This window comes from Myxocyprinus asiaticus, chromosome 20 (genome assembly GCF_019703515.2).
Source record: "Myxocyprinus asiaticus isolate MX2 ecotype Aquarium Trade chromosome 20, UBuf_Myxa_2, whole genome shotgun sequence".
Classification (NCBI taxonomy): Eukaryota; Metazoa; Chordata; class Actinopteri; order Cypriniformes; family Catostomidae; genus Myxocyprinus; species Myxocyprinus asiaticus.
In genome coordinates, this window is record NC_059363.1 from 18,916,969 (window position 1) to 18,933,831 (window position 16,863).

Below are 16,863 nucleotides of genomic sequence, written 5' to 3' on the forward strand. Positions count from 1 at the left end.
AAGCAAAGTCTTGTGAGAGACGCATTTGCTATTACTAAGGATAGGATTAGAGTTCGATTTAGGGGTAAGGTTAGGGTTATGGGTAGGTATTGGGTTTCTGTGTGACTTTTCAACATGAGATCTGTTGCACGATTAACGACGGTAGTGTTAACTGGGCTAAACAGCTCCATCTTTCCACATTACCTATTTTCTCTGCTCATGTTCATCAGAACAGCAACTGACTGTGCTTGATGTCGAGCTAAACTAATATGATCTTCAGGGTATGCTCAGAAGAGGACAGTTGGCAATCAGCCAGGAGACAAGGCAGTAGCCACTTTAAATATATAACCATGTGTAAATTATAATCACCTCTAAATTACACTAAATGACATGACTGGGTTCTGAAATTACTCTCTGGCTAATGCTTTTTTTTTCTTTCAGTGTCATTATGGAAGTCTCTGTGGTAGCTGCATGAGCTTTACTGAGTTCCTGAGGGGTTTTAACAGCTCATCAGAAAACAGAGGTTAAAAGAGATGTGTTGAACAAAAAAGAGATCATTAAAAGCAAATAAAGATCACAATACATTAAATCACAGTTGTTTTTCTACAACTGGGCACGTTAATGACTACTGCAGAGTATTAAATAATAATTAAATGAAGGCTTAATTAATAGAGGAAGCTTAAGGCTGCTGTCACAATTAATCATGGAGAAATTTGAGGAGAGGTGGGAACTAAATTAGCCACAGATCAATATTCTCTCTTTTCTTCTTTCCATCTCCTCTCAATTCTTCCTTTCCCTTTCAGTCAGATAACTAATGACAGATGTCAAACAATCTTTCAGTGTGTGCATCAATCAGGTGACAGAGCAGATAAAGTATCAAAGGGGGAACATGTCAAACCAACACAAAACTGATTAAAACAGACTGCTATCACCACAGCAGAGATCATACCATGTGTTTTGCATGTTTAAATGTTCTTTTAACCTCACATTAACATCACATGACAAAAGAAATGACAGCAATTTCTGAAGTCCCTGAAACTGTTGAACTGAACAAAGTGAGGCATATGTGACACTTTTTTGTGGTGCTATATGTTGCATATCTTTTGAGTATCAGTGTGTGTTTGTATTAGTAAATGGAAATTTGCACGTTTTTGTCTTTGTTTGAATGTTTACACATGTGAGACTGTGGGAGTGTGTATGACCAGTCTGGTGACGTTTAATGCAGGCTTGTTCCAGTCTCATCTCAATTCTCTCTGCGGAGCTCTGCAGAGGTGCTCTGAGAGCCCTGGAAACAGCACAGATTCTGCTGGACCAGAACCTGAACAGAACAAATCCCACATTCCTTCACATCTTTAACCCATCAAAAACCGCATATTTAAATTAGGGGTCATTTACAATTAATCATTTGATGTTTTTTTGAGACGTGACTCAGCCAAGTGTAAATGCATCTGGTTGTTCAGGCCACATATGTAAACTTAACTAATTCCAAATAAAGCAATTCCAGCATACAGAAGTTTCTGTATGCTGAATGTATACAAAATGTATTTGGATGGACCTCAAAAACATGGTTTAGAGACATTACAGGCACACACAAACTCACACACCTGTAAGTCCTGGAGGGTACTGATTTTGAGTGTGGAGATCAGCAGGAGGGTGCAACACCATGAGAGGGTGGGGCTACGTAGCTGAGCAACTGCAAATGAGATGCTCAGATGCAGCATCAAAAGAGCCACCCCCCGCACTCCAAGGAGCCAACCAGCTGAGAGCATTCCATACACCGTAAGGATTGCCAGTCTGTACTGTAACACAAATGCACAAAGGCAACAAATCCTGTAACGCTCTGGACGTGCAAACAATTGATGATTTTTTCTGCCTAATTTGTTCTGAATTAAATTTACCCGTGGCAGATAATGAGCTGCCAGTCTGGACAACACAGCATGGCCAATCAGAGACCAGAGAAGAGACTGCCATGCCCACTCATTCCAAAAACTCCACTCGAAATCAGTAGGGTCCTTAAAACAAAAACACACACACAGAAACACACATATGCATATGCACAGAAAATATGTGTTCTGTACTTTTGTACAGGTTTTGATGTTGGGGTGGATCAGCCAATCAGTCCTCCTGATTATATAGCCAAAATCATGATTCCTGTGTGTTCTCTTACCTTCTTGAAGCCCCATAAAAGGAATCCTCTCTCCAGCTGCACCTCTCTGTCCAGAGTGGCTTCATGCTCTGCCAATTACACATAGGAAAATTTTTAAAGGGATAGTTCACCCAAAAATTACAATTCTCTCATCATTTACTCACCCACATGCCATCCCAGATGCGTTCTGCTGAACACAAACAAAGATTTTTAGAAGAATATTTCAGCTCTCTAGGTCCTCACAATGCAAGTAAATGGGTACCAAAATGTTAAAGCTCCAAAATGCACATAAAGGCAGCATAAAAGTAATTCATAATACTCCAGTGGTTAAATTCATTTCTTTAGAAGTGATAGATGTGGGTGAGAAACAGATCAATATTTAAATCCTTTATACATGAAGAATGTGAATTGCCAAAAACAAAAGAATAAGAATGTAAAAGTGGAGATTTATAGTAAAAAAATTACTTAAATATTTATCTGTTTCTCACCCACACTTATATCGCTTCAGGAGATATAGATTTAACCACTAGAGTCGTATGGATTGCTTTTATGCTGCCTTTATGTGCTTTTGGAGCTTCAAAATGTTGATACCCATTCACTTGCATTGCGAGGACCAACAGAGCTGAGATATTCTAAATATCTTTAATTGTGATCAGCAGAAGACAGAAAGTCATAAACATCTTGGATGGCATGAGGGTTGAGTAAATTATGAGAGAATTTTCATTTTTGGGTGAACTATTCCTTTAAGGCAGTACAAATTACTATTTGGGGTATACCAGAATAAGAATAGAGTTTTTGGACAAGTAAGATTACAACTTGATGAAAATGACTTGGTTATGTGATCCAACGATCTGGTTTATAACTATACAACACACATTAAGCATACCAGATATTCAACACGTTTGTTTAGTGTCTTTAATATATTATAAAGTCACTGCATTTGTTTCAGTGCTCCTCAGTTTAATCATATGAGCACTTTAGGACATGGCTATTTTCACAACACATTCTCAAGTAGTTGGTTTGTCGTCTGTTCAACTAACCAACCAACTCCTTTCTGCATAGAAGTTCAGGAACTTCGAGGCTTGGGTTTTAAAATGGATTAAATGTTCGTGGATGTTCATCCTGTAGTTCAAAGTGGGCTTTTCTGGTAAAGGATAATATTGCATATTCTCTGCACAATCCACATGCACACATATAAACGGTCTTCTTCCCCTGCATTGCAGTACCAGTTTGGTATTGTTTTCTCTGCCCCACCCTGCCCCTCTTTCTCTGTCCCTCTCTCCCTAACTACATCTCTTTTTTCTTCCAGTTTCTCAAGACGGACCTTTCACCAACTCGACAGAATGTTTTCCTGCAGGGTGCACTGCCAGGCAGGGATCTAACCATACAGTCATAAACGCACACGCAAGAAAGTGAAACAGAAGTGAGACAACAGTGTCATCTAGTGGTCACACTGTGTTGAGATACAAATACTGCTTACCAAACCAAGGATTGCATGTCTTTGGGCATCTTTGCTGTGTTATGGACCTTAGGTGATGTGGAGTCATATTTTGTGTAGAGATGCCAAGTAATCCACTAGGGGGGTAACGTGAGGCATGATGCTTAAAGTATCTTAAAGAAATCAGATTTAGCCCAGAGATTCTAAGTGGTTCTGATATACCTTGGCTCTAGGACAGACCACTTAATGTAATATCTAAGAAGACAACGATATTAATTACAATGCTTTCAATCCTGCCCCATGTATTGTGTCAAATTCACAAATATTTCACCATTTAAAGCCCTTAAAATTAACTGGTTTCCTTCTACGGCGTAACTGTAAATCCATTAATTAGAACATTTTGGTTAACTGTACAAAATGGACAGTAGTTTAGTTTTGGGATATTTATTTCCAAACAGACAGACAGAGATATTCAGAGTTGAGTGTCAGAATGGAGAGTTGAGCTTCATAGCTTCCTTTGCTGAAGGACAGAGTGGACATAAACATCTGTCTTGAGCTATGAAACTGCCCTTTAGTAAATAATCATTAATGGAAAGACATTAAAAAATGACAATAGTTTAGAAGGGCCTGTTTCTTGAAAGATGCCTAAATAAAACTGTAATATTGCAATGTTGAGGATCAATAAATATATATCACAAAAAAACATGTTAGAATGATGACCATTTAATACTCTTTATAGGATTGGCTTAATTTGGGCTTGATTTATGAAGGACGAACAGCTGAACACACAAAACCGAGAGAGAGAGAGAGAGAGAGAGAGATTGCGCTATAACCTTAAACAGAGGTGTGTGAATAGTTTACTTAAGGCCACAAGTTTTCAGTTTAGTTCTATTTATCATTTGAATTAAAACTGTATATGGTGTCAGAGTTAAATTCACTGTGAAAGTGGCAAGAGACTTTGGAAAGAATTATGTTGAAATTGGCTCACTGTCTATATATGTCTATATAGACTACATATTATATGGAACTGGACCAAAGTCAGCTAGGTGACCATCCTTTTAGATGTTGTTTAATCATTCCAGAGCTTTTGCAATGCTTAAAAGACTAAGTTATCTTTACATGTATCTTTGATATCACCCACCATTCTGGTTTATGGAGTGTTTTCTTTCTGTAAGCACGAAGAGATTGTGTCTAGTTTGAAGGTTTATTTTTGCACTTGTGTTGAGTGGCATGTTTTGGTTAAAAGAGATAAAATGGGTGCTATGTGTTGCCTTTTGCTGACCTGAGATCCTGTCGGCCCTCAAAATGACAGCACAACCTTTTCAAAGCTGTTAGTCAGCCATTAACACGACAGAAAAGGGCTTTTTTCCAACACACAAGAGCGCAGCCCTTCTCAAACTGACACGTTATGAAATAAAGCCAATGTGTGCGCTTAAAATGACCTGCATTTTATATTTATTTTGGATAAATTCATCAAACTCATTCAACAAATATATGATATCGGTTTAGAAATGGTCAGAATATTTTGTTTTTATGTCTACATGACGTAACTGTGGAGTGGTGATTGTCTAGTGGTTAAAGATCAGGCCTGGTTGAAATTGGTCAGTCGGTGAGTTACTGAGATGAATAGCCCATACAATATGTATCTAAAGCACACACTCTTTTTGGAAGCTGGAGGTTTCTGTTTTTTCTGCAGCTCACCTTTGGAGAATCTGTGCAGCTGGTAGAAGGAATACAAATGTGAAGAGAAGGAGAAAATCCAGTATGCCGTAATCTCCCATCGAGGTAGAGATGCCTGCTCCCATTTAGGAGTCATGAGAGCTGAACCTGAAGTTTAAGAAAATATAGTTTACCATAAGCAGAAAAACTAGACCAAAGCTTAAACTGTGACTTTATAAGATAAGGATTGTATAGACAGCGGTCTGGCATGGCCTATTTTTTTTTTTTTTTTTTTTTTTCAGAGTAATGTAACGGAAAATTTATTAGATTCTGTTCATAGACCATTACATTTCCCATGTCAGAATAAGTCGCAACAAGAATAGTAAATCTCACACAGTTATTCAAATTATGCAAAGTATATTATTCTTTATTTTATTCTCTTTTTGAATAAATAACAGCATATAAATCATATCTGAAAAATGTCCTCCTCCATATCACAAACACGTCTCTCTCTCTCTCTCCATCTGCAAGATATGCCTAATAATACAAGATATGCATTACTGTATCACCGTCTACAAAAAAAAAAAAAAAAAAAACGTTTATATCTAGGAACCCGAAATAAAAGGAACTTGTAGTTTGTTCTCGTGAGTTCTATCTGGATCCAAAGTGGATCAAGATTTATTTATTTATTTGCTGAGTAGCCTCCAGTCACCGCTTTAAATAGATTAAAAGGTTTCTTTACAAACGCTAGTGCAGTAAATGACCATATCACAGTAATTTTCGCAATGTTATATTTGCATATTCGTTTCTGTTACTCACACATAAACAAACAGAAAAACTCTCGCGCACGTTAAACACTGCCGCGAAGCTCCTCCTTCTGTTTCCGAGATTTGTTTCCACACCCCTGACTCCTGATTGGCTAAACTGTCCAATACGTAATGTTGGTGTTCTTTTAACCCTGTGAGTCCCTTAATGGGTTAGTTCATCCAAAAATGAAAATTCTCTCATTTACTCACACTCATGCCATCCCAGATGTCTATGACTTTCTTTCTTCAAGCAGAACACAAACAAATATTTTTAAAAGAATATCTCCGCACTGTAGGTCCATTCAATGCAAGTGAATGGTGGCCAGGCATTTGAAGCTCCAAAAAGCAGATCAAGTCAGCATAAACATCAATCCATCAAACTGGAGTGGTTATTCAGAAGTGATCAAGTTGGTTTTGGGTGAGAAAGGGCCAAAATGTAACTCCTTTTCACTGTACATCTAGACAGCATTCTCACTGGCGATCGTGATTTCAAGCTCGATTACACTCTCTATAGCTTCATCTAGTGCTCTATGCATGCGTCAAGCAGTAGAAAGTGTAATCGAGCTTGAAATCATGATTAGATCATGACTAGATTGCATCAGAAGACATTAATTAAACCACTGGAGTCTTATGGATTACATTTAAGATGACTTTATCTCCTTTTTGGAGCTTCAGAGTTCTGGCCACCATTGTATGGACCTGCAGAGCTGATACATTCTTCTAAAAATCTTCCCTTCACTTCTGCAAAAGAAAGAAAATCATACACATCTGGAATGATATACGGGTGAGAAAATTATGAAAGAAAAAATTATTTTTGGGTGAACCATCTCTTTAATTTTGCCACTGCCATTTCATTGCAACATTATGGCAATTTATATGTAAATGTATAATTGATCAAATAAATACCCACTTATGGGCTTACACTAGAAGCAGGGGTGTCAGTTGCGAATGGCAGCTGCCATACCTGGGCTGACTGGTCAATACAAAGGAATACATTTATTTACTGGATTAACAGAGTTTTTTTTTTTTTCTCTCCCCTTTTCTCCCCAATTTAGAATGCCCAATTCCCAAAGCACTCTAAGTCCTCGTGGTGGCATAGTGATGCCTCAATCCAGGAGGCGGAGGATGAATCTCAGTTGCCTCCATGTCTGAGACCGTCAGTCGGCGCATCTTATCACATGGCTTGTTGAGCGCATTACCGTGGAGATGTAGCGCGTGTGGAGGCCCATGCTATTCTCTGCGGCATCCACACACAACTCACCACACGCCCCACTGAGAGCAAAACCACACATTATAGTGACCACAAGAAGGTTACCCTATATGACTCTACCCTCCCAAGCAACCGGCCCAATTTTGTTTGCTTAGGAGACCTGGCTGGAGTCACTCAGCACACCCTGGATTCGAACTAGTGACTCCAGGGTTGGTAGCCAGTGTCAATACTCACTGAGCTACCCAGGCCCCTGGATTAACAGAGTTTTAAATTATTTTCTATTACAAATAAATTCTGACTCAGTTCCGTACCCACTGGCTGTTTGTTTGACAACATCTGTGGCCATCATGTGAAAGTCTGCATGTGCTCTAGAGAGCGCTCCTATCTCATGGTGAGCTGCGCGCGTGAACATTTAGGGTGTTTTCACACTTGAGTCCTCTTTAAGAACCAAACTCAGACCCCTTTTAGCGGACCAGAAAGTGGACAGAGTGAAAAAGGACCCAGTTCTCTTTGCATTCACACTGTCTGAGAGCTTGTAAGTGGGCTCAGATCTCTTTTGGTCCACTTTACCAGTTACGGGGTCTCAGTCCTTTTTGCATTCACACTCTGTGTCATTTGTGGGACTGAGCCCACTTTAAAAAATATTGTATGTATTATAATTATTAGGGCTATTTAATGTTGAGTACAAATAGCTCTACGTAGGCTATTAAATAATAAGATAATATAAACATGTTTAATGCTCTCAAAATGAATAAGCAGCATAAGAACATGTGTCTATATTCAATAAAACTTCATTTATTGATCTTTGGCATCAATATTATGTAATTATATATTATTACAAAGAAAATTAATGTAACATAATTGAATGCATTGTGTTTTTATATAAAAAATACTGGATTTAGAGGCAAAATTCAGCATTCAATCATGGTAGATTAGTTTTATTAATGACAAACAATAAGATTAATCACAATTTGTTTAATTTACTGACAGCCTCGTGTTACTTCCATTCATAGATCGTAATTTCTTAACTTTCATTCGGTTTTCAAGGCGTCCGGTTAAACCCTCGAATCTTCATTTGCACAGAACACTAAAGAAAGAACTTTGAGTTTGTTTCGTGTGCAGTTTACAATAGTTTTAATATGCATCTCCCTTTGACATATCCATAGAAACAAAGCAAGAGGCTCGTCGGGTCTCTCTGGTGCTCGCATTGTCATTTCCTATGTACGGGAACATGTCAGGGCCAAACATGTTTGGTATTACGCGAATGGGAAATTCAAGTGAGCCCGGAGTGTCGAACACTGTTTCCCCGTCGGGATCTGTTTCCCTCAAGCAGATCTGTATGGGGGAACAGTAGGCTATCTAACGGTTACATTCTCCGCGTTCCCCCTTGCACAAACCTAAGCCTAACCATTCCCTACCCTACCTACCCTAACCCTAACCCCACACCCTATCGGAGCTACGGGGAAACGGATTCCGACGGAGAATACAATTCTATACAACATTGGAGCGCTTTTTGTTCACAATGCACGTTATAAGGGAACCGAACCAAAGGCTGCAAGCCAACCATACTCAGACCACCTCCCGAGATGGTCTCGGCTCGGTTCGCTTTTAAGGGGTCTGTGATCGTTTGGTGTTTTCACATATGTTTTTTCCCTCAAGCTGTCCATCTCATGAACTGTTAAACTGCCCCACTGAGCAATAACTATGTGCAATACACAGTTTAGTCTTTCTTATATTTATCCAACACATCCATCCTCTTCTGCCATTACATTCCTCTGAAGAAGAAGAAAAAAAAATTTGCACTGTACATAACAGATTTGTATTTACACTGTACAAAACAAATTGTATTAGATTTGCACTACCCATGTGTGTGTGTGTGTATGTATGTATGTGTGTGTCTGTACATATGTGTATAATATATATTTTTTTATTATTATTATCTATGTCTTGCTGCTGTTTTTGTATTGTTGTACACTGGAAGGTCCTGTCACCAAGACAAATTACTTGTATGTGTAAGCATACTTAGCAATAAAGCTCATTCTGATTCTGATATGGGCCAAAAATCCCCCGAACTGAGCTCAGACCCCTGAAACGGACCAAGTGTGAAATGCACTTTAAAATGCCTCTCTTGACGCAAAATGATATAAAGATACAGCTGTTAATGTATTACCAGTATGTAAACAGGACAACAATCTAAAAATATCCGTTCTGTGACTTAAGACCTGCTGCAGCTGTTATAAGCCTATTGTTAATATTAATCAAGCATCAATAGGCTATTGACAAGAAAAAGAGAAAATCACTCACTGTCCTTGGCTGAACCAGGATGCTATTCTTCTCATCACAATTGTACAGAGCGATTATCTGAGTTACCTTAGGCTCTGTCAGTTTGAACCTGTCTGGCCATTCTCTGTTGACCTCTCTCATCAACAAGGCATTTCCCACTGGATGTTTTTGGTTTTTGGCACCATTCTGAGTAAATTCTAGAGACTGTTGTGCATGAAAATCCCAGGAGATCAGCAGTTACAGAAATACTCAAATCAGCCCATCTGGCACCAGTAATGATGCCATGCTCTAAATCACTGAGATCATATTTTTTCCCCATTCTGATGGTTGATGTGAACATTAACTGAAGCTCCTGACCTGTATCTGCATGATTTTATGAACTGCACTGCTGCAACACGATTGGATGGATAATTGTTGATGCCAGATTGGCTGGTTTGAGTTTTTCTGTAACTGCTGATCTCCTGGGACTTTCACACACAACAGTCTCTAGAATTTACTCAAAATGGTGCCAAAAACAAAAAACATCCAGTGAGCAGCAGTTCTATGGACGGAAATGCCTTGTTGTTGAGAGAGGTCAGCAGAGAATGGCCAGACTGGTTTGAACTGACAAAGTCTACGGTAACTCAGATAACCGCTCTGTACAATTGTGGTGAGAAGAATATCATCTCAGAATAGGGCTGGTGCTGTTTTGGCAGCACGAGGGGGACCTACACAATATTAGGCAGGCAGTTTAAATGTTGTGGCTGATCAGTGTATGTCAGTATGTTAAGTAGTTCTGTTTTTCATCAGATTACTTTTTAATGTTTTTATATCACTTTTTATTATTTAATTGCTACTGTTACTGAAAAAATTAAAGCACTGTTTACTCTGTTCTTTATTTGATTACTCTGCTTTATTACTGACTCTTGAATAATTATTTTAAAAACTTGAAGCAATGTTTAGGAGAAACACTTGAAGGCAACATTGTTTTAGTTTAATTTGTTAATATTTACATCAATATTAAACTATTTTAAATAAAGGCGCCAATAAATGAATGTAAATTAATTAAAATTAATGGATTAATTGATTGCTTTTCAAATTAAAAGAAATTAAGATCACCAGAAGGTAAGACTTGTCTTTATTGCTATATTTTTGTTCATTCTTATGACAGCAACTTTCTGATTTGCTGGGTTATAGACAAAGCTATGCAATTACTCTTTAGATGCTTGTGGTCGTATTTTAAGGCTGGTGCTGTTACATTTTTGTTGTTTTTCTCTCTACTATCATTTTACCTGTGCTTGCATTTCAATTTGTCAAATGGCTTCAGTACAGTAAAAGTAGACTGTATTTGAATGAGTCTTATGAAGCTGCTTTTCATAGAATATTTAGTGTGTAAATAGGTGCTTCAATGTGATATTTGAGGATGGCTGCTGCAGCACGTACTGATATTTTCAGGAATGTATTAAAATATTTGGGACTTGATTTGATGCTGTCACATGATGAAGTAAAATTACATGACGTCAACAGAACTTGCCATATCTTGGCTTTTGGTGAATTGATGCCACTGACTGGAAGGATGTGCTGTTTGGCTTTGTTGGGAAACTGAGAAGCAATTTTAATCATCTATTATACTTGTAACAAAATTCCATATATAGAAATGTAAATTTACTAAACATATAGACATAATATTCTGGCATTTGTATATGAAACAACTTTGTACCTGCAAATGCTCTCTGCTTCATTTTCTGTGCTTTTTAAAAGATGATTGAGTTATTAATTATTTCATTATAACCCCCAACCACCTGTCACTTTTATAATTGGATATTGTTTGTTCTACTATCATCATCTGAACTATATTTTTAATAACGAAGTTTCGAGTGAAAACTGCTCTTTTCAGATTGGATATGAAAATCCATTACATATTTTACAGAAATTACATCAAATACACTTTCTTTGATGTTCACAAGAAGTCCCTAAAATTAACTGAGGTTTGGACATTTTTATGTGTATTACTGTAAATCTGATCTCAGAGGTAAAATCTTAATATTTAGCCCTTATTACTGACTATCTGAGACCCTCTGTCAGTGTGTTTTCTGGAAACAAAAGTCCATGGTGCAATGCTTCTCTGAAGAAGGATGCCTTTTTTTTTTCTTTTTTTTTTACAGTATAGTGTCCCGATCACTATAAAGGGGCATTAGGACCCACACGGTGAGCACCCCCTACTGACATAATACCTCTTCCAGCAGCAACCATAGTTTTCCCCAGGAGGTCTCCTATCCAGGTACTGACCAGGCTCAACACTGCTTAGCTTAAGTGGGGAACCAGTCTTGAGCTACAGGATGCTGCTGACAGTTCATGTACTGGGATCAGATCCAGAAGTGGTTTGTGTTCTGGATCTTTATTTGTCCAGAATTGGAGTGGTAGAGAGAGAGAGAGAGAGAGAGAGAGAGAGAGAGAGAGAGAGAGAGAGAGAGAACTTGTAAACAAATAACTTTTATTGGAAAGGACAGATATCAAAGGACAAGAAACAGGGTGTGAGATCTGAAAAAAGACAGGCCATCTGATTGTTGGGTGGTAAAGGATAGCAACAAACTGAGTATGCCTGGTGTTGAAAGAAAAGACAGACAGACAGACAGATGATAGATAGATAGATAGATAGATAGATAAAGTAGAAAAATAGGTAGTTAAAGTAGAAATAGGTATCAAAAGTCTGTGTTAAAATATTTTAAGTTTTGTTATTTTACTTAACAACTTTTTATTATTTATATAATAAATATAATATTATTATATTGACTATATATTAACTGTTATATTATTTATTTATATATTTATGTATTTTTTTAATTATTTATCACGCCATTAAAGGGGTAGTTCACTAAAAAAATGAAAATTCTCTCATCATATACTCAACCTCATGCCATCCCAGATGTGTATGATTTTCTTTCTTCAGCAGAACACAAATGAAGATTTTTAGAAGGAAATCTCACCTCTGTTGGTCCATACAATGCAAGTCAATGGGTGCCAAACTTTTGACATTCCAAAAGGCACATAAAGGCAGCATAAAGGTAATCTATACGACTCCAGTGTTTAATCCATATCTTCAGAAGTGATATGATCCGTGTATCTATCTGTGGGTGAGAAACAGATCAATATTTAAATCCTTTTTTCTTGAAATTCATCTCCCTGCCCAGTAGGGGGCGATATGCAAGTAGAATGTAAAAGTGAACCTATCACACCTATCATATTGCTTCTGAAGATACTGATTTAACCACTGGAGTCTTATGAATTACTTTTATGCTGATTTATGTGATTTTTGGTGCTTCAAAATTTTGGCACCCATTTACTTGAATTATATGAGCCAACATACCTGAGAAATTCTTCTAAAAATCTTCATTTGAGTTGAAAGAAAATCATACACATCTGGGGTGGAATAAGGGTGAGTAAATAATAAGAAAACTTTCATTTTTGGGTGAACTATTCCTTTAAAAACAGGTCGTAGTGTCTAAACTGCTCCTTAGGAAGCCGTCCACTAGAGGGCAGCAGGAGTTTGGGGTAAAATCTCTAGGGAAGCAACGTGTCGCAATACGTTTTAGAAACCTGTGGTAGCATGTTGGATTATAACTTTTTTCAAATAAAACCCATTACTATGTTAAAAAATAAATTTTATGTGATAGGACATAAGCAACAGGACGTTGGTAACATCTAAAACAGTCTCGTTATAAAAAAAAATATTATTTACTCTTCTTTATATTAAACCGTTTTGAAGGGTTGTTTTTAGCGTGACTTATTTACTTTTTTAAAGACGACCGTGCAGTCCGATATTATGCAATATCCAAAACTCCCGCTCGTTAAAGGAAATTGCAGTGCACCATTGTGAAAGCCAGAACACAAGTGATTCACAACTTTGTTCAAACATGCTGAAGCTGAAGGATTTAGGGGGCGGTTACTGTAGTAGTGTCCCGTGGTGAGTTTCTTGAGACCAGTGCTTTGTCAACAAGTTTCCTCCTCCCTCTCTGAAAGCCTGTTTCTCTTTAGAGAAACACTGTCACAGTTGAAGGAAACTTGAGCAAACTGTGCGGAATAATGGCTGGACGTGTGAGCAGAAGTTTGCTGAATTGTTTGACCAGAGAAAACCCTTTAAGAAGCAAGAAATGTCTGCGTAAAAGTGTTTTATTCATCTCACAGTGCAATGCAAGATCCTTGTGCAGCAGCAGCAGCGCGGCGCCTCTACCGGACCTGAGCTCGCATCTCGTTGGAAAGACCTACTCAGATTTATACGAACTGTCAGTGACAGATCCTGAAACTTTCTGGGGGTCCATTGCCAAGGAAAGGCTGACATGGACCAAACTTTTCGACCAAGTAAAGGACTGTGATCTCTCTCGTGGGAAAATCAACTGGTTTCTTGGAGGCCAACTGAACGTCTCTGGTAATGAGTTTCTGCGCTTATTATCTTAATTGGTTCGTTACGATCACATAAATTCTATGATCAGAAGGAAAAAAAAAATATTTTCTAACTCTTCTAACACTTTTTAGAATCCAAGGGGGTTAAAAAACAATGTCCATTAGAAACAGTCTTCCAGGATATTTATTAAGAGGCCACATGCTTTAGAATTACATGAGATAAACTTTTTCCAAAACAACTGTAAATATAATAGTAGGCTAATTTCATTTTAAATTGATTGACAGTGAACTGCTTGGATGTACATGTGGCAAAGGATCCAGACAGAGTGGCATTGATTTGGGAGAAAGATGAGCCTGGCACAGAAGAAAGGATCACCTACAGGTACGTTAGAAGCTCCTGAGAACCTTACATGTGGCCCTGGCCCTTATCTTCACCCCCACCCCATAGACTTAACAGGGCACATTCTGTGGACACTGTGATAGACACAGATAAAGAAATGTTCTGGGTTCAATGCAAGTTAAGTTCTATCAACAGCATTTGTGGCATAAAGTTGATTACTGCAAAAATAATTTAGACTCGTTTACTTAAAGAAAAGCAAGAAAATTGTGGTTACAGTAGGACACGTACAATGGAAGTAAATGGGGCTTGTCCATAAATGTTAAAATACACCGTTTCAAATGTATAGCCACATGACATATACGCTTAAACATACATGTTAAAATAATTTTCCGGGTTCTGTACAAATTAAGCTCAATCGACAGCATTTGTGGTATAATATTGATTACCACAAAAAATAATTTTGACTCGTCTCTCCTTTTCTTTAAAAAAGTGCAAAAGTCAAGGTTACAATGGAAATGAATGGGGCCAATTTCTAGAGGGTTTAAAGGCAGAAATGGGAAGCGTATAATTTTTATAAAAGCATATATGTTAATTCCTCTGTTAAAACTTGTGTTTTATTTGAACTGTAAAGCTGTTTAAATCATAATGTTTACGGTTGTTTTAGGATTTACTGCGATACGTCGTCATGCAACAAAGTTGTAAAATTGGATATAACTTTACACAAAAAATGTCAGTAAGTGATTTTATCACCGTAAAATCATATTAACATGCATATTGCAATGTTTACATTTTGTGGCTGTACTTTTGATACAGTGAGTATTTTAACATTTACGGTTTGGCCCATTCACTTCCATTGTAATTGCCTCACTGTAACGTAGATTTTTGCTGCTTCTTTTTTCTTAAATAAGTGAGGGGCACTTATTTATCTGTACTTATTTATTTATTAATTTTTTATGGTAAGCAACATAATGCCACAAATGCTGTCAATTGAGCATAATTGGAAAATTCCTTTAACATGTGATATGAGAGCACACACCACTGAAGGGAAGGCTTTGGGGGAATTCCTTCCCATGCAAAAGGAGCTGCATCAGACAACCCTCTTTCTGATGGAGAACAAAGGCATATTTTTAGGATTCTTGTGTTGGAATGTGCCCTCTCTTTCACTTTTTCCATCTGCACGGTGCTTGTGATTGATGTAGAATGTCACTGGCAAAGATTTAGATCACTGCTGTTCACAGGAGGCTAAATATTTACAGATCTACTGTTCTCAAGTGTTACCAAAACACAATGGTCAGCAGGCTGTTTCCTCTAATCTAATATGTGCGTTGAACTTTGAAAAGTAACTATTTCTCATATTTTATTGGTGAGATGCAGAGATTATTCCAGAGACAGATTTCATTGAAGTTCTCAGTATCTCAGATATGAATCATGTCAGGGTGTTGAGTGAAGAAGCACTCATTTTACACTATCATTCATGTGTGCAACCATAAAGTATGACACTGTTAGGACAGTACTGTACCCGTTGAACTCTTTTTCCTGCTTCAACTGGTAAACAGTAAGTGCAAACACATTGATACACATTATAATGAAAGTGAAAGTGTTTGGTTGCTGGTCTCACCATAATATATGGAGGAGATCCAAAAAGTCTTGGAACCTGACACATTTGAAAAGTACAGGCTGTACTGTGGAGTTCTCTGCTTAGACACGTGTCTGTTTCTCATTTATGCTCTGTTCCACTGAATCACACTTACTCAGTTGCCAGATGAAGTCTTTTCTCAACGCATATACCGTATACATAATATATACATCAGGCATATGCAAAAATCTTACTAATACTGTATTATGCTATAAATGCATTATTAATACACTACCCATAAACTACCAGCCAATTTGATGTCAGAGATTTTACATATCAGTGATCTCTCTTTCTTTCTTTTTTTTTGTTCTCATGTTTCCATGCAAGTTCATTCAACTTCGCACTTGAACCACTTGAAATTGAACCAGCATTAAATCATCACAGATTTATTTTTAAACTTTCACACTTGAGGGATTTCCTATTAGTCAGCTGTATCATTTTATTCTCATAATTAATCTGTGTTTAGAGCTGTATAACATTAGAATCTTTGCCGCTGCATTTCAGGGAACTTCTAGAGATGACATGTCGCCTTGCCAACACATTAAAGAGTCATGGGGTCCGGCGGGGAGAACGAGTGGCCATCTATATGCCTGTGTCTCCTATGGCAGTAGCGTCCATGTTGGCGTGTGCCCGCATCGGTGCAGTACACACTGTGGTGTTTGCAGGCTTCAGCTCAGAGGCTTTGGCCAGCAGAATTCAGGATGGTGAGTAAGAATGTATGGTTGTTTTGATACATCTTCATAAAGCAGTGTATGTGTTCCTCAACAGCTGCTGTAAAAATGTAGTGCAAAATATTTTGACATTTTTAACTGGCAAAATGTTTCATGTAATTTCAGTTTATACACTGAAAAAATGTAACCTAAAAATGTGCTTAAAGGAATATTCCGAGTTCAATACAAGTAAAACTCAATCGACAGCATTTGTTGCATTATGTTAATTACTTCAAAAATGATTTTGACTTGAATCGAGGTTACCGTGAGTCACTT

General features: G+C 37.6%; 2 protein-coding genes across 2 annotated transcripts in view; one reads left to right on the forward strand and one right to left on the reverse strand.

Moving 5' to 3' along the window:
* hhat (hedgehog acyltransferase) overlaps positions 1–6,101 on the reverse strand; it is a 43,136-nt gene extending 37,035 nt beyond the window's left edge. Inside the window, exons 1-5 of the mRNA XM_051645770.1 lie at positions 6,042–6,101; positions 5,265–5,390; positions 2,147–2,214; positions 1,878–1,991; positions 1,584–1,778 (exon numbers count right to left, since the gene is read on the reverse strand). Of these exons, the coding sequence (XP_051501730.1) occupies positions 1,584–1,778; positions 1,878–1,991; positions 2,147–2,214; positions 5,265–5,390; positions 6,042–6,045 (507 nt within the window). The 5' untranslated portion in view covers positions 6,046–6,101. The remainder of the gene's footprint in view (positions 1–1,583; positions 1,779–1,877; positions 1,992–2,146; positions 2,215–5,264; positions 5,391–6,041) is intronic.
* Positions 6,102–13,434: 7,333 nt separating this feature from the next.
* Positions 13,435–16,863, forward strand: part of LOC127410651 (acetyl-coenzyme A synthetase 2-like, mitochondrial) — a 29,932-nt gene continuing 26,503 nt past the window's right edge. The window contains exons 1-3 of the mRNA XM_051645769.1: positions 13,435–13,926; positions 14,187–14,283; positions 16,382–16,581. Coding sequence (XP_051501729.1) covers positions 13,584–13,926; positions 14,187–14,283; positions 16,382–16,581 — 640 coding nt within the window. The 5' untranslated portion in view covers positions 13,435–13,583. The remainder of the gene's footprint in view (positions 13,927–14,186; positions 14,284–16,381; positions 16,582–16,863) is intronic.